The sequence below is a fragment of the Rhincodon typus genome, chromosome 30 (assembly GCF_021869965.1).
Source record: "Rhincodon typus isolate 14 chromosome 30, sRhiTyp1.1, whole genome shotgun sequence".
NCBI lineage: Eukaryota > Metazoa > Chordata > Chondrichthyes > Orectolobiformes > Rhincodontidae > Rhincodon > Rhincodon typus.
In genome coordinates, this window is record NC_063361.1 from 2,942,318 (window position 1) to 2,964,671 (window position 22,354).

General features: G+C 41.2%; 1 protein-coding gene across 1 annotated transcript in view; it reads right to left on the reverse strand.

The window, feature by feature from the left end:
* Positions 1–22,354, reverse strand: part of map3k3 (mitogen-activated protein kinase kinase kinase 3) — a 54,387-nt gene that overhangs the window by 5,803 nt on the left and 26,230 nt on the right. The window contains exons 7-10 of the mRNA XM_048614383.1: positions 19,503–19,651; positions 16,878–17,009; positions 5,624–5,753; positions 1,178–1,355 (exon numbers count right to left, since the gene is read on the reverse strand). Of these exons, the coding sequence (XP_048470340.1) occupies positions 1,178–1,355; positions 5,624–5,753; positions 16,878–17,009; positions 19,503–19,651 (589 nt within the window). The remainder of the gene's footprint in view (positions 1–1,177; positions 1,356–5,623; positions 5,754–16,877; positions 17,010–19,502; positions 19,652–22,354) is intronic.

Consider the following 22,354-nt stretch of genomic DNA (forward strand, 5'->3'; position numbering starts at 1 on the left):
GTTGTTTCGAATGGCTTAGTCTGTGCTGGGAGCCATCCGGTTTAATTCCTTTTTATAAACTTTGTAGCTGTTTGATGGATCACAGTGAGTTGCTGAGTCAGTTCAGTGGGCATTTAAGAGTGAACCACACTGCTGAGAGTACAGGGTCTTATGTAAACAGGAGAAGGGAAGGACAGCAGATTTTGTCTGCAGAAGGACATTAGTGAACCAGGTGAGTTTTCATAGTAAATGACACTGGTTTAATGGTTGCCAGAGCACTGACCTGTTTCTCTGGATTACTAGTCCAGTGACATTACTCTACCACCTCCCCCTTTCTGCTCCCTGTAATCCCTCCTTTATTGAATACTAATGTATGTTTGCAGTTTCCCAATCTGCAGAGAACTATTCAAATCTAGGGAGTTTTGAGAAATTACAACCAATGTATTCATGATCTATGCAACATCTTTAAGATGCTAGAATGCAGGACTTCAGATCCAAAAGAAATTGTTAGCCTTTAGACTCATTCGTTTTTCTATTATGTTTTCTAGAGTGACAGTAATTGCTTTAATTTTCTCCCTCTCTTTTGCTCTTTGATTTTCAACAATTCAATTTAGATTCAGATTTCTACAAATTTATCAGAACGTTTCTGGACTTGGGGTATATTAGCTTCAATTTACATTGGAGGAATTGAGACATGTCTCCCTGGAGCAAAGGAAATTGAGGGAAATTTATAGCTATATTCAAGATTTTGACAGGTTTAGATAAGATAGACAAAAAAAAACTTGGCCGCATTAATTAATTCAAGGAACAGACTTAATGTTTTGGGCAGAAGGACAGGGATGTAAGGAACAACTTTATGACACGAGTGATGAAGAACTAGAACTTGTTGCCTAAGTGGGTGGTGGATGTGGAAACAATTAATGATTTCAAGGGGAAATTAGATAGGTTCTTAAAGGAAATAAACTTGCAAAGATAGAGCAGGGAAATGGAGCTGATGGGATTGATCTAAAGTCAGCAGGACAGAGTCTCGCTGTGCCTTATGACTTTGAGCCTACGACTTGGATTTCTAAATAGGTGGATGTGGAATGGCAGGATTTCAAATATTTACTGTCCAAAAAGTAATGGTCCAGATGCAGTGCTAAATTTGTACTGTATTTGGCTTCTGATATGGGCAGGCAGTTACGGCATATAACCTTACCAAACATCTGCTTTCCTTCCATAACCTTCACCACTGATAACCTCGGGGCTCATCCAATATGGTGTCCCAGTTACTGAGCGGATTCCAGTTCCTGACATGCATATTGTCTGCAGACGTTTGCTTGCTCCAAAGTCGCCCAGCTTCACGTTCCCTGCAGAGTCTCGCAAAATGTTCGCTCCTGAAACAAGATTGAACAGATCTGTAGTACTGTAGAATACCACACTCAGATAGAAAACTCTACAAAGACTCAAGATAAACAGAGCAACACGATGACAGGCATGGCTATAAAGCGGAGTAATGTAGGCTGGCTCTCTCATCAATCCCTTCTCTCAGCTGTGATATTCAGAGAGAGATTTCAAACCAAGGGAAGTCATCTTTTTCTGGAGGGGAAAAGGAAAGCTAGGGAAGTCACCATAGATGATATTACTGACCTGGGTCTGTCAGTTTGATGTTGAGATAGGGCATATCAAAATTATCCTGTATAATAATAACTACCCTGATCAAATGATCACTTGCTGTACTTGAAAGGGTCTATGCTGCCATTTGGACCTGAAAGGTGTTCAAGTCTTCTGCAGAATACTGTGGAAGGAAAGATAGAGCCACATCTCATATTGTTATTTTGCAGAAAACACAAGTTGTATTTTCCACTTTCAGGATGCTACAGACTGGCCAAAAAGTCATTCTACTTATACCACATTACTTATTGTGTCACAAGTTTCAGTACGCAGCCACTCCAAGGTTCTGCGCGTGGTATTAGGTAACATCGCAGCAATCCCAGCATAGATATGGATTCTCTTAGGACTGTGCAGCCAAACAAAAGAGGAAATGCTAGCTGTACATCTCAACAACATGGCTACTCAAATGTCTGCAGCACAGCAACTGTGTTCAAACACGCCTTGCCCAAGTAACAGGAAGGAATAAACAGCTCAAAGTGTAAAGACAATACAGAAGTAATAGATGGGAGCCTGGAGCTGCATTCAAACTATTGACAGGAATCAGAAACAAAAATTACTGGAGAAACTTAGCAGTATTCTGAGGAAGGGTCACTGGACCCAAAATGTTGATTCTGCTTTAACTTCACAGATGCTGCCAGGATGGCTGGTTTCTCCAACAATTTGTTTTTGCTTCAGATTTTCAGCATCCACAGTTCTTTGTATCATTCCTATCAACATAACAAAAATCAGTGTGTTTGGGTATACAGTGTTGGCAGAGAACAGGAAACATAAGCTTTGTTTGCAGCCAGAGAACAGGGAGATATGAAATTGTTCAAGTGTAAACTCTATGGCACTGTAACTGTATGAATTCTACTTGTAGACAGCATGGAGTCAGTTTGGAACCATTTATTTACTGATATCAGGATTCAGAGAGCTAGTCCGGAGAAGGGGGAGACCCAGGAGCTATTTAAAAGCCAGAGAATCAAGCCTGTCCGAGGACAACTCTCAGAGGGCCCGGTTTTGTAAACTCTGCCTCCTGCCGAAATACCACTGACTTCAATTTAACAATTGGGAAATTTTGGAGATTTTATTTCAATACAAATATATTCTTTAGATAGTCAGCGGTTCACATATAAAACACAGTAAAGGAAACGAACGGTGCCCCCAACATGGACCTTCACAGCAACACTTCAAATGAATGGGTTTGTTGTGCTAGCTGTGATTAACAATGAATACAGGGTGTTAGCAGTGACACTGCACTTCATGGCCTTAAATTTAACAGTCAACAACACTGCTACACAACCCCTACTTCCTCCATGCTACTAAGTCAAGAGGTCAGGAGTTCTCTGTGCACATATCTTACAAACTGTCAGTGTTGAGAGTTAGGAGTTTTGTTTCATTAGTCAAGACTTCCAAGTCAGGAAATGGACAATATCTCAGGAATTAACCTTGCTGTTACACTTTGCCTGCTTCCCAAAGCCTTTCTGCAAAGTGTCTGGGGCCAGTGCTAGACATAATTTAGAGCGAATTCAATATACTCAACATAAATAGTTTCTCCCTTCTAGGTCCACTGCCAAATTTACTACACCTGGATCCTGTACCCTCAAAAGGTCAGTCTGATCCTAAATCACATGCCAACAATTTATTCTTTTTTGATTTCAGACTAAATCCTTTTCCTCCCTCCTTTCATTCTTAACTTTCCAAATCCTCTTGTTGAATACACAAGAAAAGCAAGGAAGAATGAACCATTTTCTAGTAGTCCAGCAATACCTTAGCACTTGGCAACACCAGTGTTACTTTTAAATGAAAGAATATTTGTAAAGATTGGTTTCCTCCTCAAGAAACTTGCTGAGTGTGCTTCAAACTCCCCTAAGACAATGAAGAGTCCATAGCTCCCACGACTTTAACAGTCTTCGTGCTCTGCATCTCCTCTATGCCACCATCTGGTTGGGATGATTGGCACATTCTCAGTGCTCAGCATCCTCCTCTGACTGGGACAGTTTTGGTCTTCTCTGACACTCTCCCCACCAAGTCAGATGCTCAGCACTTGCTCATCTCTCCACAACCTTCTGCAGACAAGATGGGCTAAGACTCAGTAAATGGTTACAGATGTTGCCTTGTGATTCACAATTGATTCACCAGGACCATCTGGTTGACGTGACTGTTGTATATTGGTTCAGGCTAACGTACACTCTAGCTCACCAAATTGAGCAGTTCAGCATTACAGATAATAAATCCAATTAACAGCACTGCAGAAGCATTTTAGTGCACTGTCTTACCAAGACATCTCCACTATCACAGCATTCAAAACCCCAAACTTTCCAGATCATATTCATATCCTTCTTTCCAATTCCGGTTATACTACTGGCTGTTTAACCTGCCCTATCCCGATCTCAAAGAGATCGGGACATTGAACAAACGTTGGCTGCACTGATTGTCGCTTAAACCATTCATTTCTCTCCTGTATGTGCTGACACCATATGAGCCAAGGTTCCTCCGGTATTTCTGAAGCCTGTGATTGCTACCCAAGGGCCAATTGTTCAAAACAACAAGTGGTGGAGAACATTGAACATGGGCCATGGCAAGGGTGTGCTGAGGAGGACAATTTCCAATGTAAGTAGTATTATCTTCCACTGACACCTTTTCGAAGTGGTAGGCATTATATAGATACCAGAAACATAAAACCTCATCAAAATAACTCTCTGTAGTGCAAAAACACTTATATTATACCAAGTACACCTGTTACTGTCAATCTGAGGTCAACAAACTTGGTAGACTCAAGGGACCTACTAACCTATATTATTCAGTACTATCCCAGGTGCTGTTCTCACCGTAAGCATCAAAACCGTGTTATCATACATTTTAATTATAACCTGCAAGCTGTTCAGATTCCAAGAAATTCTCTTCTAGAAATCAAGCTCGCCAAATAACCTGCGTCACAGTACAACACAAAGCTAAGCAGTGAGACACATCCAAATGATTAAACATTTCCTGACTGGCTCCCAGTCAGGTTGCAAGGGGAAGGGAGACAGAAAGTTACAGCACTTAATATAAACCTTAAATCACCATTCATTGTTGTGAGCTATTCAGTTCCCTTCAATTAAACCAGTCCTTCACAACTGGATTTTGTCAAACCCAATTTGCAACAATGGGATTTTGCAGAATTTTCTTAAGGTTGTCTCACCTTTAGAATCCTTCAGAGTGTCAAAGGGATAGGTGGACTAAATTGAGTGGACCACTTACTGTAACAGAAAAGTACTATGCTTCTCACACAACATAATCCAAATAATTCTGCCATCTAGCATCAATAACTAAAGTCAGAGGGATGACTTTATTAAAGATTGCTGCAGAACTGTACTTGTGTTAGTAACTTTGCCTCAGTCCGTGGCAGGTAAGGTCCATCTTCAAGTCAATTGTTGCCTCAATAGTATCAGATATGTCAAACTAACCTGATACTTACTGACTACTTACTTCACACTACAGAGATTGGACAGCTATACAGATATACTTATGGAGGATCCAAACAAGGTGAAGAGAAATGTTTAAACTAATGGAAATAGAGAAAAATGGGTAGCTGTGATGGTGGGTCACTGTACTTGCGTTGCATGAGGTTCTCAGCATCATAGAGATGACAGAGATGGAAGAAATTCACAGAAGGACCGCAGCAAAAAAATCTGAGTGTTAAATACTGAGGATACTTAGTAATGTAACAAGTTTGCTTGTGATAGCTATTAGCATATTTGTCCCATCATCAGATTACACCCATTAACAAGGACCAACTACTCCCAGAAAGGAGAAATTAGGAAAACAAGTGCTGAGCAAGAACTGAAATCAAATAGTTTAATATCTTAAATGTAATAAATAGTAAGGGACACAAATATTTCCATGCTCTGCACTAGTGTAACGTGTAGCACTCTATTTCACTACAACAGGCTGAAAACTTGACTTCAGTTTACCAGAAATAGAAATACAAATCTGATGTCAGCATAAAAGAATCCCCAGAGATGCTTACCTTTTATATCTCGATGTACAATCATATTACTGTGCAAATAGGACACGCCTTCCAGAATCTGCCTTGTGTATTTTCGGGTCACATTTTCTGTTAGCGCACCATATGCTTTCAGTTGGTCCTTCACCGAACCCTAGAAAGAATAGGAATGTGGTCAGTGAAACAGGATTATGGATTTTTGAATTTGACAGGATCATTCCAAACTGACTATTAGACAAAGTAAAGGCAAGGAATGGCAGCTCCAGATCATAGCTAAATCCTGCAGGATATCTAACAGCTCTGTGCATATTCAGGCTTTAAGTTAAAACTTCCTAGCTTCATTTCACACTTGCAGTCAACAGAAAGAAGAAACCTCCCCTACATCAGTCCTGGCTGGATTCAAACCCAGATCTCCGGTACAGAGAGATTGTCTAATGAGCGAAGGTTAAACAAACTGGGACTCAAAAACAAGCAAAAACTGTGCATACTGGAACTCGGAAAACAAAACCAGAAATTTCTGGAGAAACTCAGCATAATTGTAGAGGGAAAGCAGAGCAAGTGTTTTGGGTCCAATTTAGAAACGTTATCTCTACTTTGCCTCCACAGATGCTGCCATATCTGCTCAGTTTCTGCAGCAATTTCTGGTTTTTGTTTGGGGCTCTCGTCATTGGAATTTAGCAGAATGCGAAGTGAAGTATGGAAACATACAGGCATCTTAAGAGGCTTGGCAGGGTAAATGCTGATGCGATGTTTCCACTCATGGTAGAGTCAAGGATCACAGGAGCATAGTGTCAGAATTAAGGCGTCCCAATTTAAGAGTGAGATGAGGAGAAATATTTTCACTCAGAGGGTTGAGTCCCTTTAGAACTCCTTGCCTCAAAGAGCTGTGGCGGCAGAGTACCTACATATACTTAAGGCAGAGATAGATTCTTGATCAGTATGGGAAATCACTGGTTTATGGAGAAAGCACAGGAAAGTGGACGTGACGAGTGTCAGATTAGCCATGATCCTATTGAATGGTGGAGTGGGCTCAAGGGGCCTAATAGTCTACTCCTGTTCCTATTTCTTATGATATTAGAAGGACAACATGCTGACATTTTTCATCCATTCCCCAAGAATAAAACATCTCTCCGAGAATGACACAGGTATGAAGGTAAATAATCAATTAGGTCAGTTCTACTGCAGATGTACAGTTGAAAAGATGCATGTAGATCCTATGTGGACTAGCTGACGAGTGTATTCGCAGACATCGTTAACCTCTCCTTACTATGATCTGAAGTCCCCAACTGCTTCAAGAAGACCACCAACATCCTGGTGCAAAGAAAAATCAGGCAGTGTGCCTCAATGACTACAGCCCGATGGGTCTGACTTCCATAATTGTGAAGTGCTTCAAGGGGTAGTCGTGGCTCACATCAACTCCAGCCTACCAAACTGTTTGATCCTTTGCAATTTGTCTACTGGTGCAACAGGTCCACAGCAGACACCATCTCCCTAACCCTACACTCATCCCTGGAACATCTGGATAACAAGGATACCAACGTCAAGCTCCTACTTATTGACTACATTTCCACCCGCAGCACCATAATTCCAAACAATCTCATCTCTAAACTCTGAGACCTAGATCTCAGCTCTCTCCTCTGTAACTGGATACTTGACTTCCTGACCCACAGACTATAGTCAGTAATAGGCGACAACGCTTCCTCCACCATAATCCTCAACATCGATGCCCTGCAAGGCTGTGTACACAGCCCCCTACTATACTCCTCATACACTCACAACTGGGTGGTCAAACTCCCCCACAACTCCATTTACAAGTTTGTTGACAACACCACCATTGTAGGTTGGATCTCAAATGGGACAGAATACAGAAAAGAGATTTGTTGCTTAGCAGCATGGTGTAAAGACAACAATCTCACCATTAATGGCAGCAAAACGAAGGAGCCAGTCATTAACTTCAGGAAGCAGTGTGGCAGGCACACCCCTTTCTGTATCAATGATGCTGAGATGGAGGCAGTCGAGGGCATCAAGTTCCTGGGAGTGATTACCACCAACAATCTATCCTGGTCAACCCATGTCGATGCGATGGTGAAGAAAGCACAACGTCTCTACTTCCTCCGGAGGCTCAGGAAATTTGGCACGTCCACAAGGACTCTTACCAATTTTTAAAACGCACCACTTAAAGCATTCTATTTGGACGCATTACAGTGGTATAGCAACTGCTCCTCCCAAGACTGCAAGAAACTACAGAGAGTCATGAACACAGCCCAGCCCATCATGCAAACCAGCCTTCCATCCATTGACTCCACCTATACTTCCTGCTGCTTCAGGAAAGCAACCAACATCATCAAAGACCTCTCCTACCCGGGTATACTCTCTTCCATTGGGCAGAAGATATAAAAGGTTGAATACACGTACAAACAGATTCAAGAACAGCTTCTTCCCTGTTATCATTCTTTTGAATGGACCTCTCAAATGTTAATTCTGATTTCTCTGCGCCTTCTCTGCAGCTGTAACACTGGATTCTGCACTCTGTTCTGCTACCCTGGTGCACTTTGGATGGTACAATCTGCCTGTATAACACACAAAACACCATTTTTCACTGTATCTCGGTACATGAGACAGCAATAAATCAAAGCAATCAAAAACAATAATAAAAATATTAACAAATCTACTAATGCAAGGATATGACTATTTTAAGTTTTTATGGACCATTATAATACATGTTATGCATCCACATGTCATGCCTGCTAATAACTTTGTGTATACAGGATTACTACAATTATTAGTCATATAAGTACGCAGGCACGTTTAAACTGTGTAATATCTCAGTAAAACACTCTTCCTGTCAGCTGAATCCACTCACTATAAGATTGTAAGCCGTATCCTGTCACATGGTATGCAATTATATGTCAACACTTGGTCATTGTAATGGCACCAGCAGTGGAACATAAAGCTCTTCAGTACAAAGCGAACACTCCAATTAGGATTGGAAAAAACACAATTTTTCAAAAGTAAACAATGATTTTCAGAATATTTAAAGAACACTCAGGGGCTTAAAAGACCAGACAAACCGATTGAGCTTCCATCTCCAATAGCTAAGTCACATGGCCTCATTAGGCACTCCCAGTCATCATTTACTCTCTGCAGGTAAATGTTCCCAGTCACCAATACAGTGACATAACGAGGTGCTATTATATTTTTAGAAGTTTGCAAATTGCTAGTTTTCTTTTATACAGACCAATCAGTGCAAAAGCTAATAAAATTCACTCCCCTTTATTTTAGATGAGATTGCCCCAGCCTCCTTCACAGCAAAACCAGGAAGGATAATTAAGTAGCTCCTTGGGACTGCTTATGTAAACTTACTTGCAGGATCAAACAGAAATTAGCAAGCCATTATTTTTAAAAAATCATAGTAGATAAAACAAAGTAGAATGTGATGTTATCAGTATTTGACTCTACTACCAGACAGCAAATAAACTTCAAAGCTAACCCAGAAATTATAACCTCATGTAGTATCTTAGCGAGTTTAAGCAACCATTTACTCCACATCTAAACAAATTTTAAAAATTGAACTTCTTTGAAAGGCACAGCAATTGCATTGCACTTGAAAACAACTAACAGTACAATGATTCAGACAATGTATTCCACCTCCACCACCTTGACATTTCCAGGCAAAGAACACAGAATTGCCACCTGTCCACTTGTTGACTGCACTGTCTGGATTTGATTGATGTGCCAATACAGTTTTGAAACATTAGATGCCAAAAATTCAAGAATTTTAGGTTACTGGTGCTATACAAGTACAAGTTGTTTCAGCAAAAATTGAAACAGTCTACAATTTTACCTTCACCTGCTCTCTGTCAATATCAGACTTGAACAAAATTGGAAAAGGAGGAGGATGGCCATTTGTGGGAGTTGCTTCACAAGTTGTGTACCTATTACTTTAATGTTGCAGGGCTAGTCCATCTGCAAAGTGCAGTGGGATTGATTAACATATTGTACACAATTTAAACCAAAGTCCTCTTAAGAAATCGGTACAGTAAACTATATTACCACTACTAGTTATTATTTGCTTGGCTAGCATCTTAGAAAGGCAAAGAACCTTTATTAGATCAATGCACTAATAACTTTAAAACACCAATTACAAAAAGTCACAGGTGGCATAAACAGCAACACCCATTTACTCTACTGACAATGGCTCAAGGCCACGCTTTAAGAGTGCTTTTCATTTTCTTAATGTAACAAAAATTACTATGCACTAAAACTCACTACAGATGGGTTTAAGTCATGACTTCAGCAATACAAGAGATGTGACCTGCTGGCTAAAATGTATTTTAAAACAAGTCAGCAGTATAACAAAATTGTAGGATGCAGATCAGCAAAGTTAGATTAAATGAAAAACTACTAATCTCTTCAAGTCCATTTTTTCCTCTGGTTCTGTTACCCAACTTGAGTGTCAAAATCCATACTTAATGCCAGGTTAACATTGCCACGAAATGTGTGTGCATTTATTCCAGGATCCAATGCACTGTCAATTAGAAGACAGTATCAGTTTCCACACTCTGCTGGTAAAGTACTCGGTGCTCCCTAATGCTGTCAAGTGCACAACACAGATCTCCTGACGCAAGCTAATTCTCAAAGCAGAACTCTGGTCAGGGTATGTACATGAATTACATACACCACCAGAAAAGATGCAGCTAACTCATGAAGTCAGTGTGCTAAGAGTGGTGGGCGTGGGTTTCAAGAATTGAAAGGAGCAGCCTGGGTGAGGAAGACCAACTAAACCAGGGGAACTAAAAAAATGATAGATTGGTAGAGAGCTACAACATTAGAAGACACATTTGGTAGAGTAATAAAAAGAATTTGGGAGACGGTAAAGGGGCATTAAGGAAGAGATGCAAATTAATATGAGAATTTTAAAGGTTGTAGATACTTTTATAAATGGAGTAGCTCTCCGTTCAATAAAATATGGTGAACTTTGAAGTTATTTACTCTTGAAGAAACCAAAACAGGAATCTTATTTCCAAACAGGGATTGACTGGGAAATATTTGCATTCAGCGGACTGAAGCATCATTGGACATGAATCACCAAATTAAAATGCAAATTACATTAGGACCTACAATTAGGAAAGAAAGCAGGGATTTGGCACAGAGGGATGGAGCTTAAGAATGAAAACCTTCACTAGAATTATGTAGTGCATTGTAAAGACCACACCTAGACCATAAGACAGAAGAGCAGAAGTAGGTTATTCAGCCAATCAAGGTTGCTCTGCCAGTGAGTTAATGGTTGATCTGATAATCCTCAACTCCACTTTCCTGCCTTATCCACACAGCCCTTGATTCACTCACTGATTAAAAATTGGCATATCTCAGCCTTGAATATAGTTAACAGCCCATCCTCTGCAGTTCTTTATAGCAAATAATTCAATAAATTCACTACCCTCAGAAAAGAAATTCCTCCTCATCCATCATAAATGTGTAATCATTTACTCAGATTGCACCATTTGGTCCTAGACTCTCCGACAAGGCAGAACAACTTCCCCATATGTGCCCTTCAAGCCTCCTAAAAATCTCATGTTTAAATAAGGTCTCCTCTCATTCTTCTAAAACGTCAATGAGACTAAGCCAACCAACTTAACCTTTCTCTAAGGTTTTGGAGTAGATTTGTAGCTCAGGTTGTGGGTGTTGAGGTTGGTTGGCTCGCCGAGCTGGTTTCTTGTTTTGCAGATGTTTCGTTACTATGCTGGGTAACATCCTCAGTGCAGCCTCCGATGAAGCGTCGGTGTGTTTTCCTGCCTGTTTTTTAAACTCTGGGGTACATTGAGATGGATTGCCTCACTTCCGGTTTTCCTTTGCAGTGGAACGTATATGGGGTCGAGTTCAATATGTTTATAAATAGCATGCTTCATGGAGTGCCAGGCTTCTAGGAATTCTCGTGCCTGTCTCTGCCTAGCTTGTCCCAGTCGAAATGGTGGTTCTCCTTGTCCATGTGGATTGAGATGAGTGAGTATTGGTCGTGTCTTTTTGTAGCCAGTTGGTGTTCATGTACTCTTGTTGTTAGTTTCCTTCCTGTTTGTCCGATGTAGTGTTTCTCTCAGTCTGCAGGGGAACCTGTAGATCAGAAAGATACTACACGCCCCGACACACTCATCACACTACCCTACATCAGGAACACATCAGAACTCACCACAAGTCTCCTACGACCGCTGGGCATCAGTGTGGCACACAAGCCCAAGTCAACCCTACGACAACTGCTCACCTAAACTAAAGACCCACTCCCCACCATGGACAGGGCCAATGTCATCTATAAGATCCCCTGCAGAGACTGAGAGAAACACTACATCGGACAAACAGGAAGGAAACTAACAACAAGAGTACATGAACACCAACTGGTTACAAAAAGACACGACCAATACTCACTCATCTCAATCTACATGGACAAGGAGAACCACCATTTCGACTGGGACAACACCAAGATCCTGGGACAAGCTAGGCAGAGACAGGCACGGGAATTCCTAGAAGCCTGACATTCCACGAAGCATGCTATTAATAAACATATTGAACTCGACCCCATATACGTTCCACTACGAAGGAAAACCGGAAGTGAGGCAATCCATCTCAACGGACCAGAGTTTAAAAACCAGGCGGGAAAATACACTGATGCTTCATCGGAGGCTGCATTGAGGATGTTACCCAGCATAGTAACGAAACGTCTGCGAAACAAGAAACCAGCCTGGCGAGCCAACCAATGTCAATAACCTCTTCTCATTAGAAAATATCTCTCTATCTGGAAACAACTCTGTGATCCTTCCCTGGGCTGTGTCCAATGCCACCATACCTTGCATTAGATAAGGGGGCCAAAATTGTTCACAGTATTCTAGCTGTGGTCTGGGTAGTGCATAGCTTTAGCAAGAACTTCCTACTTTTATACTCCATCTCGCCCAGAGCACTCTGTGCAGATTTAGTCTCCTTACCCTGGCAGGAGTTCAACAAGTTCATTTAATTTATTACTTTGGATGGCGAATGTCCTATGAGGTCAGATTGAATAGACTAGAACCATATTTTCTTGAATCTATAAGAATGAGAGGCAGATCTAATTGAAACATTTAATATTGTTAAGGGCTTGGCAGAGTAAATGCTGAGAAAATTGCCCAGGGATCTAAGCATGGGGGTCACAATCTCAATGTAATGGACATTCCACTTGGGGTTAAGAATAGAAATTTCTTCACACAAAAGGCTGTGAATCTTCAGAATTCTGTACCCTACAGAGTTGTGTATGCTTAGCCATGAGTATATTTATGACAGAGGTGCTAAGTGAATGAAGACAATAATGCAGAACGTGGTGCTGTGGCCATGATTTTAAAAAATGCGCTGACTGGTCTATGACCGTTTTTTTTGCCTTGAGTAACCTAATTTGCACCAAGTGCTGTTTATCAATCATCCCAATGCTTGCTAACCTACACTGTCTCCCTGTCTGACAAAGTAGATTTGAAAATTCTCATCATAGTTTTCAAATTCTTCTGGAGCCTTGTACCAGCCACTCTCTGCAATTGTCAAAGATATCCATGCTCCTACAAAATGGGCCTTGATGGTACATTCAATCTTGAAGTTACTCTACTAGTGACTGTGGTGTTTTTACTCATTTAGATCTAAACTTTGCAATCTTTTCTAAATCTCTTTAGCTCACTCTCTCCTAAAGCAGGCCCTAAACAAACTTTGATCATAGAATTCCTACTGTGTGAAAGCAGGCTATTTGGCCCATCAAACCCACACCTACCCTCCGAAAGCAGCCCACTCAAACCCACCTCCCCACAGTCACCCAAGGATGGAATTGAACCCAGGTCCCTGGCACTGTGAAGCTGCGGTACTAACCGCTGAGCCACCATGCCGCCCAAGAAATGAGGCTTGTCCGGGACTGGCCAAGCTTTGGCCAAGGTTTGGTGAAGGTTTTGGTTGCTTATCAAAATACCTCATTAGTGTGGTGTCAAATAATGTTTGATATAGCACCTGTGAAATACCATAGAATGTTATATGTTAAATGCGCCATTTGGCTACAAGTTGCTGCTCTTTACTGTCAGAACCAACAGTTGAAAAAGTACTGATAAAGAGATTTAGAAATAATTCATATTGACTACCAACCAGCTGGGAAATGCTTTGATTCCTTAAGGACATTAGCCTATTTTTAAAGATCTTCTTTGATCTTTCTTTTGATACATTGCCTTAAAGTGTGTGCTGAAAATATGAAACTATTATTTCCAGTTTGAACAGACATGATTGTGTAACTCCTCTGTCAATTAGAACTGAACACTGTACTGCTGTAAATGACTGGGACTGATTTTAGTTTAGATAACAAAGTTATCTCCACTCTCTTGATTGTGCTAGAAACATAATCCTGCTCTAGTCTGGAGATTCTGCTTGCATAATTCTGGTCATGTGTGCAGAGATGCTGCTTGTTGTAGTTCCAATTAGAGATGCATTTGCTGTATTTTAGGAATAAACAATTTCCACCTTACCACCAACTCATTGGCAACCACAACGGTGTCAATATTCATTTCATAAATTATGTTGTGGCTCTTCCAATTCTTTGTATTAATCAATGCAAACCATGCGCCAGTATTGTATTACTAATGTTAAAGGCTTAATTTGGATAAACAATAGAAAATTACTGAGAATGTTAAAACTTCTTTAAGTTTCAGATGATGTTTTATGGTATCATTAAACATTGCATATTGTATAATAAAACAAAAAAACTACAGATGCTCTCCGATCCAATCGTGACTTTGTCATCAAGCTGACTGTCAAGGTCGGTACTGTTGTCTGATATATTAACCTCTACATTGCGGAGGCCAAGTGCCAGCTCTCGAACACATCACTCGATTCCCCGGACTATGAACCCACCATTGAGGTGCTATTGTTTCCACAACCGTCACCAACCTCATCTCATCTGGGGATGTCCCCATCACTGCCCCCCAGCTCATAATCCCCTAACCCCAAACAGTCTGCTTCTGCCTTCTCCCCAAAATCTACAAACAGGACTGCTCGGGCGGACCGACTGTTACTACCTGCTCCTGCCCTATGGAAATTATTTCTTCCTACCTCAACTTGATTTTCTCTCCCCTTGTCCAGTTCCTTCCCACTTAAATCTGTGATTCTTCTGACGCTTTATGTCAGTTTAAAAGTTTCCACTCCGTGGCCTCCAGCCACTTCCTCTTCACTGCTACATGTCCACCCCCAAACAAGATGGTCTCAGGGCAGTCCGCTTCTTCCTGGAAAGAAAGCATAAACCCTCCCCCCATCCATCGCCACCCTCCTCCACCTGTCCAAGTTCATTCTCATTTGGAACAACTCCTTTAACTTCTCCCACTTTCCTCAGTTAAAAGCAGTGGCTATGGGTACCTCCATGGGCCTCAGTCATGCCTGGTACATTTCTTGTTCCAGTTCTACTCTGGCCTCCACCCACAACTCTTTCTCTGATACATCGATGACTTCATTGGTGCTGCTCCCTTCTCTTGTTTAGAATTGGAAATGTTTATCAATTTTGCTTCCAATTTCCACCCTGCTCTCACCCTCATCTGATCCATCTCTGACTCCTCCCTTCCTCAATATCTGTGTTTCCATTTCTGGGGACAGGCTGGCCACCAATATCTGTTACAAAACCACTGACACCCATAGTCACCTGGCCTATGCATCCTCACAACCTGCTTCCTATAAAATCTCCATCCCATTCTTCCAGTTTCTCCATTGCATTTGTTCTGATGGTGCCATCTTCCATAGCGGGCCCTCAGAAACGTCCACCTTTTTCCTCAACCGAGGATTCTCTGCTACCGTGATTGACAGGGCTCAGCCTTGTCTCACCCACCTCCCACACTTTCGCCCTCACCTCTTCTCTTCCTTTCCACAACAACAAGGGGTTCCCCGGTCTCACTTACCATTGCTAGTCTTTGCATCCAAAGGGTTGTAAGCTGCCATTTCCATCACCTCCAGCGAGATGACACCACCAGACCGTATTTCCCTCCCTAACTTTGTCAGCATTCTGAACGGTCTGTTCCCTCCATTCCTAATAGCTCCCACACTGCCATGGCACCTTACCATGCAATTGCAGAAGGTGTAACACCTGCTTGTTTATTTCCTCCCTCCTCGCTGTCTAGGGCCCCAGACAAACCTTCCTAGTGAAGCAGTGATTTACCTATACTTCACTCAATCTAGTCTCCTGTACTTGCTGTTCGCATTCAGTCTTCTCTACTTTGGGGAGATGAAACACAGACAGGATGACCATTTTTGTAGAACACCTACTTTCTGTCCATAAAAACGATCCTGAGCTTTTAGTTGCTTGCCACTTCAAAATACCACGTTCCCACGTCAACATCTTTGCCTCAAGCCTGCTGCAGTCCCTCAGTGAGCCTCAGAGCAAGCTCAAAGAACAGTGTCTAATCTTTCGCTTGGGGACCCTGCAGCTTCTAGAACTCAACATCAAGTTCAATAACTTTAGAGCCTGAACATATCCTTCTATTTTTTTTTAACCCAACCCACACCCAGGTCCTGTCATGACATGGGCTGCTTTCAGCACAGCCAACCCACCGTCACCAACTCTTAGTCCTATTATCACATTACCCAGGTTGCTTTAAGCACATCATCACTTATTCAGCTTCTCTTTTCTGGCTTACTATCAATAATCCTTTTGTCTGCCTACTCCTTTCATAGCTCTTTCTTTTTCTCTCTCTCTCTGGGCTCCATCTCCACCTAGGACGCCCTGCCTCTCCACACCTCCCTCCATACCCCAAAACCCCTCGCCTAGCCAAACACCATCTTCAGTATAAAACATCACTTCTTCCTAACTGTTATCAGTTCTGAAACTGAACTCTGCACAGATACTGCTACACCTGGATTTCTCCAGCAATTTCTGACATTGTACACAGTATTACTGTTCTGAGTTTCATTATTCCCCTATTTGGTCTATGCTTCTCAGCAAACGGAATTCGTACTTTAGCCTGAAATATATGGTGCTTTCCATTTGACAGGGAAGCAATCACAAGTGTGCAGAGAATAGCCTTAAAGTCAAGGCAAGCCTCTTGGCTTTGGCAGCCCATATAAGAAAAGCAATAATTCATCTTGTGATTAACCTGGGAGTTATGGATGCCAATACAGGCCATCTGAAATGGAAACAGCCTCATGCTCCCATAAGTAACAGAACTTGGAATGAAGGGTATTTTTACAGAAAAAAGTTGCATACCACAATTTCAAATAATTACCCATGTTTTCCTGGCTTTTCTCTACTCACCCCAGGCATATACTCCATGAAAATTGAAAGAGTTTTCTCTGCTTTCTCACGGAGACAGCCATAGTATTGCACTATTCGCTCGTGCTGTAGGTTCTTCAGTAACTGAATCTCACACTCCAAAGCGCTTACTTCCTAACGGAGAAGATCCAAACAGAAATCCTGTCAATGTTGCTTGTGATTCCCTATGCCAGTTCTTTCCTTATTCTGGCTATAGATTTTCTCAAAGTACATTGATGGCAGATGTGTGAAACATATCCATACAAACAGTAGAAAAACATCCATTAATACAGTCAGACTTACTGGAAATTTCATGATGGATTTAAACAAAACATTTTGCCTCTAAGTTTATGATGTAGGGGACTAAGGAAGTAACATGCAGAAATATTGCACAGCAAATATTTGGCTCAAATGCAATTCTGCCTGCACTCAAAAAACACTTCATATATTAATATCTCATTTCAATAATGGCATCTGGAGCAATGCCAGACTGCAGGGAAAACTGAATTGCACTTTTAGTGTTATCGAAGGCTCTAAAAATCAGACTTACATTTTATTACGGTTGTGGTAAATTGTTAAATTTCAACATAAACATGTTTGTATCTGACATTTTTATCTGTGTAAACTATTACCACATAAAATAATTGTAGTTGTCTCCATGCTGGAACAATCCAAAAATAACATTGAAATGTCTCTCCCACACACTGTGCTGAGTTAGCTGATCTCAACTGAGGAAAGACAAATACCCTAATGTGGATAGAGGAAAAATTACAGCCAGGATTTTCACTTCTTGAGGGTCATTTTGACTGTTGCTAATAGTGTAAGATAGTGACATTGATTCATGCACTCATTATTCATCACTCCTGATTTCACTTTGATTAACATCAATCGCAACGAGAATTAGGAAGAATGCACAGTGTCAAAGAGAGAATTGATATTCATTCCTTTTAATTTATTTTTGTGATGCATGGATGATCTATTTAAGTGTCCAATGCCTCTAAATGTTTTTGTACTGCTTAACTTAAAACTGAACTTAAAACTGTCAGGACTTGGGGTTACATCACAACCACGTCTGATTTTTACTCAGGAAAGAGAACAAAGGGGAATTTTGATTTTGCATTAGTGGAAAACGGGTCCAGTTGATTCCAAAGGTTCCACGAAAGCTGCACAACTATGTCGTGACCTAAAATCCCTCCATCCCCATGCAGCTTACAGGGAACCATTGGAAATGCTATCATCCAAGCAGGCTGCGATGCAACCCTAAGTCAAATAACCTGCTGTTATAACTATGCCACCTGGGGATGAGGTTTTGTGAGATATAACTGAACCCGACTCCAGTATGAGTCTCTTTGGACTAAAGGACGATCATCCTCCAACACCCTCAATTGAAACATTTCTATAAGTAGTTCCTAATGCTGTAATGTCCACCAATGCTTTGACTATAGTACTTGGTATATTTTCCCTCCGTCCCTCTTTGTCATGACACAGGAAGTATCCAATACATTTTCTAAGTTTTAAAAGGAAACAGCCCTCAGGGAGATAAAGTAACCACCCTGGAACACAAGTGGTTTGATAAATCATAGTCATATAACAATGAAGGAACTAAATTAGAATTGGACTAAAATGGTAACTTCAAATGTCACCCCAACCCACGAAATAAGCAGAAAAATCACTTAATTAATTGATGTCTGTGTCTCATTTGTAGTTTCCTGGTTCATTGAACATAATCTTCTGTTCACCTATATTGAATACCTGCTGTGTAAAGCCTGAACCCTTTGGATGTGGGATTGACAAGGAAAAGGGCCAATATATTTAAGTGCAACAGCATGGCTAATTTAATGTCAAACTCTCGTACACACACAGCTGAACAATTACTGATTGCTATTTACTTGCATACCGCAGCACTTTAATTAACTTTCTCCTACAAAATACTTGAGAAAATGGAAGGGAGGCATCAGGGTCAAAATTTTAAAAAAAGTTAAATTAGCAGGCAGCAGTTAAGTGACAATAAACTACTGCTTGAAGATCTGAAAATTGTAGATTCAAGGACAAGTAGATTCAAAGGTAGAATGGTGCGGAAGAAACAATTCATAGAAAATAGTGTGGTCAGTCTTGAGGCAAGATTGTGAGACTGCAAACACAGCATCACAGTTGAAGCTGAGGAAGAAGTGAAGAAAGTTCACAGTAATAACTATTATGACAGCAGTGTTGACATGGAGCTGAGACAGGTTGCCACAGAGAGCGAGGTGGAGCCTAGGCTAAAAGCTCAGAGACATTTCTCACCTACGGATGGCTTATTTGGTTGGGTGGGGAGTTGACATAGGGTTAAGACCCAATTTCCAGCTTCTTGTGCAACTACCAAACACACACATTTCTAGACAGACTGGACTGTAATCAGGAGTGCAGCTCTGCCCCTTTTGCTCATCGTTACTCAAGAGAGGGAGAGATGGCAATTCCAGCATGCCTAATTGCATCATGATTTAGATCATCCAGTTTTGCACAAATGGAGATCAAGTCCAGACTCTTTGAGGCACGTGTCCCAGCTGAGCTGTCATTGGAGTTATACAGCACCAGGTCAACTAATACATTCCATGATCAGTCATGGAGACTGAAGATCACAGCACTTACCTTGCTGGTCTCAAGGCTGTCAGGGTCAAACTGAACTTGTTTAGCGGCAAGTTCACGTCCTGTGTCTACATCGTAACAGAGGTAGACACGTCCAAAAGCTCCTTGTCCCAGCAGTTTTCCTCTCCTCCAGTTGGTAGGTGCACTTGGTGCTGTAATATTAACCGAAAATTTGAATTAAATGTTGCTATCAATATTAAAATGTAGTTAGTATTTAAAGACATGCACAGTGCAATCCAGATGTGGAGCAAACATTGCCAATACAAAGTATTTCACACAATGAATTATGTCAGTTCGGAGAAGTCAGACATACAAGCAGCATCCCCAGGAAGTTATTTGTGTTCCGTGTGCAAAATAAAGTATCAGCAATGGGATCGGATGTCATTTAAAGAACAGGCCTTGGTACAGCTTTGTCTATTTAGCAGACGTGAGCTCAGATAATTACAATTTAAGCAAAACCATAATATCTATGCATCCATAACACTGATGCCCAAGCAAACCCCTCTATGCTGGTCGTGCCTTAATTCCCAGGTGGTGTTGAGTGGTGGTAAATAATGGGAGGCATTCACCTATTTGGAATGATGCAGGTTCTTAGGTTCATTTTGTTACACAAAATTAATCCTTGTAAAATAATCAGTTTTATCAAGAGACTGCACTGGGGAGACTTTTATGATTAGCATTTTGATAACAGCTTGCAAGCAATGCAAATATCCTGTTCACTAAATGTTATTTACAGAGTTGTTCCATCTTCAATAAATTTGCAGCTTACAGAGATCACTTGGTAGTGTGGTAAACTTCAGGCAGTCTCACAGGACCACTTCATAACTCTGACTCACAAGGAACTACGTGTGTGCCCATATGTGTGTGGTAGAGGTTAGTCAGTGATCCAGAACTCAGGCATACCAACTGCAAAACCTAACACCTAGCAGCATATATTGTGCAAAAGAATGGTTGAGTGAAACAATCAAAGGCCCTCCCCGTAAACTCAGGCACAGTCTGGGTTAGAGTTCCACAACAGGTGATACCAAGACTTTACACACATCCTAGATGACAATTTCAAGTATTGTGCATTCTGGGCATAAAGATATTTATCAAATATCAATTCAGAATTAATTTGGAGTTAATTGCTTCACATCTTAGTTTGGACTAATAGGGTGGGTTTACCTAATCCACACTGGTTATTATTTGAGATGCCTCATTTGACAACAGTCAAATCTCTTAAAGCTCATCCCATTATAAGTTGAAATCTGTTTATTTGCTTCCCACTCCAAAGCAGTGACTGGAGCTAAACAAAGTATATTAAAGATTAGTTAACAGTTGGGCCGTGGAACAGCATTGCCTGTGCATAATCTCTCCACATCTGTTCACTTGAAACTGACTGTATTCTCTTGAATGTGGTATTTTAGTCTTTAGAGCAGCGAGTACTCTTTGTAAACTTGGGAAACGTCTAAGTGGGGACCATTGCTTTCAGATAATACAAACTTAGCACACAAATGCAAAAACATCTGAAGTATGGTCTGCCCTGCAAAACCTTCAGTCACCTGTACTTCAGTGGTCTGATCAGAACCCTGTTCTGCCATTCAGTGAGACCAAGGCTGATCTATGGTCCAACTCCATCTACTGTTGTCCAATATCCCTTAATACTTTTGGTTAGCAAATCCATATCAATCTCAGATTTAAAATTAACAACTAATGTAACAACAGTTGTAGTATAGAGAAGAGGGTTTTGAACTTCTGCTACCCTCTACAGAGAAGTATTTCATTTCTGAACGATCTGATGAACTTTTAGACCTTTCCTACACTTGCCAGTCAGCAGATATAGTTTCTCTCTTTTTACTCAATCCGTTTCCTCTGACACCCTGAAAATGTCAACTGAATCCCAGGGAAGAGTTCCCTAGTTTGCACCTCTCTTGGCCCTTCTTTGTGGATGGGGTAATAGAAAGGCTGCATTCATCAGTTGTGTGCCCAGTGGTGGCTAGCCAGGCCTGTGACTGACAGATTCTCATAGTGGGGGCAAGTGAAGGTATAGCTGCTGGTGGTGGGGATAACGGAATCCATCCTTAAGATCTTTTTGTCTTTCATGCTGGTTCTTTGTTCAGTTCCAAAATGCCTGTAAACACTTGACGTAGAATTTCCAAGCATTATGATCTGTGGTCTGTGCTTCCCACTGGTGATGGCTGATGTGGCACACGGAGGGGATTTCTTCAAGTAAGACTTTGAAACATGAGTGGCGTCCTCCCTGTTCTGTTTACCAGTGGTCAGCTCTCGATGCAACACCTCAGTCAGGCGATTGTCATCCATCCAGGGTTAGCTTTGCTGCAGGATGATTTTGATGCTGGTGATGTTGGCTGTTTCCAGGACTTCAATGTTTATGATACAGTCCTGGAAAAAGATCCTGAGGATTCTGCGGAGGTAGCACTAACGGAAGTGCTCTGGAAGGCGTACATATCAGCAGTACAGGACCTACGACTTGATACCATACCGAAGGTGGTGAGGACTATGCTTTGTGCAGTTTGAGTTTGGTCTGTGCTCCCGAAGCAGTGGCTGCTCCAGACTTGTTTGTCAAGTCCATCAAATGTGCTGTTTGTGTTAGAAAATTTTACATGCCCTTGTCATCAACAAAACATCGCTTCCCAAATTGCTTGATGGTATTCAGCTCAATTCCCTCACTGACAATGCTTGATGGTCAATGTTCTTCTTGGGTTCAGGTTACGCAAGACTCTTTAAACTAATTACTAGACTTAAGAGTCAGTTGCCTTGGGAAAACATGTTGTTATACATTGCAAGTATGACGGACTGTGGTGAAGGGAACATACCACCAGCAAAAATAAGTTCATTGATGAGCTTTTCCTGTG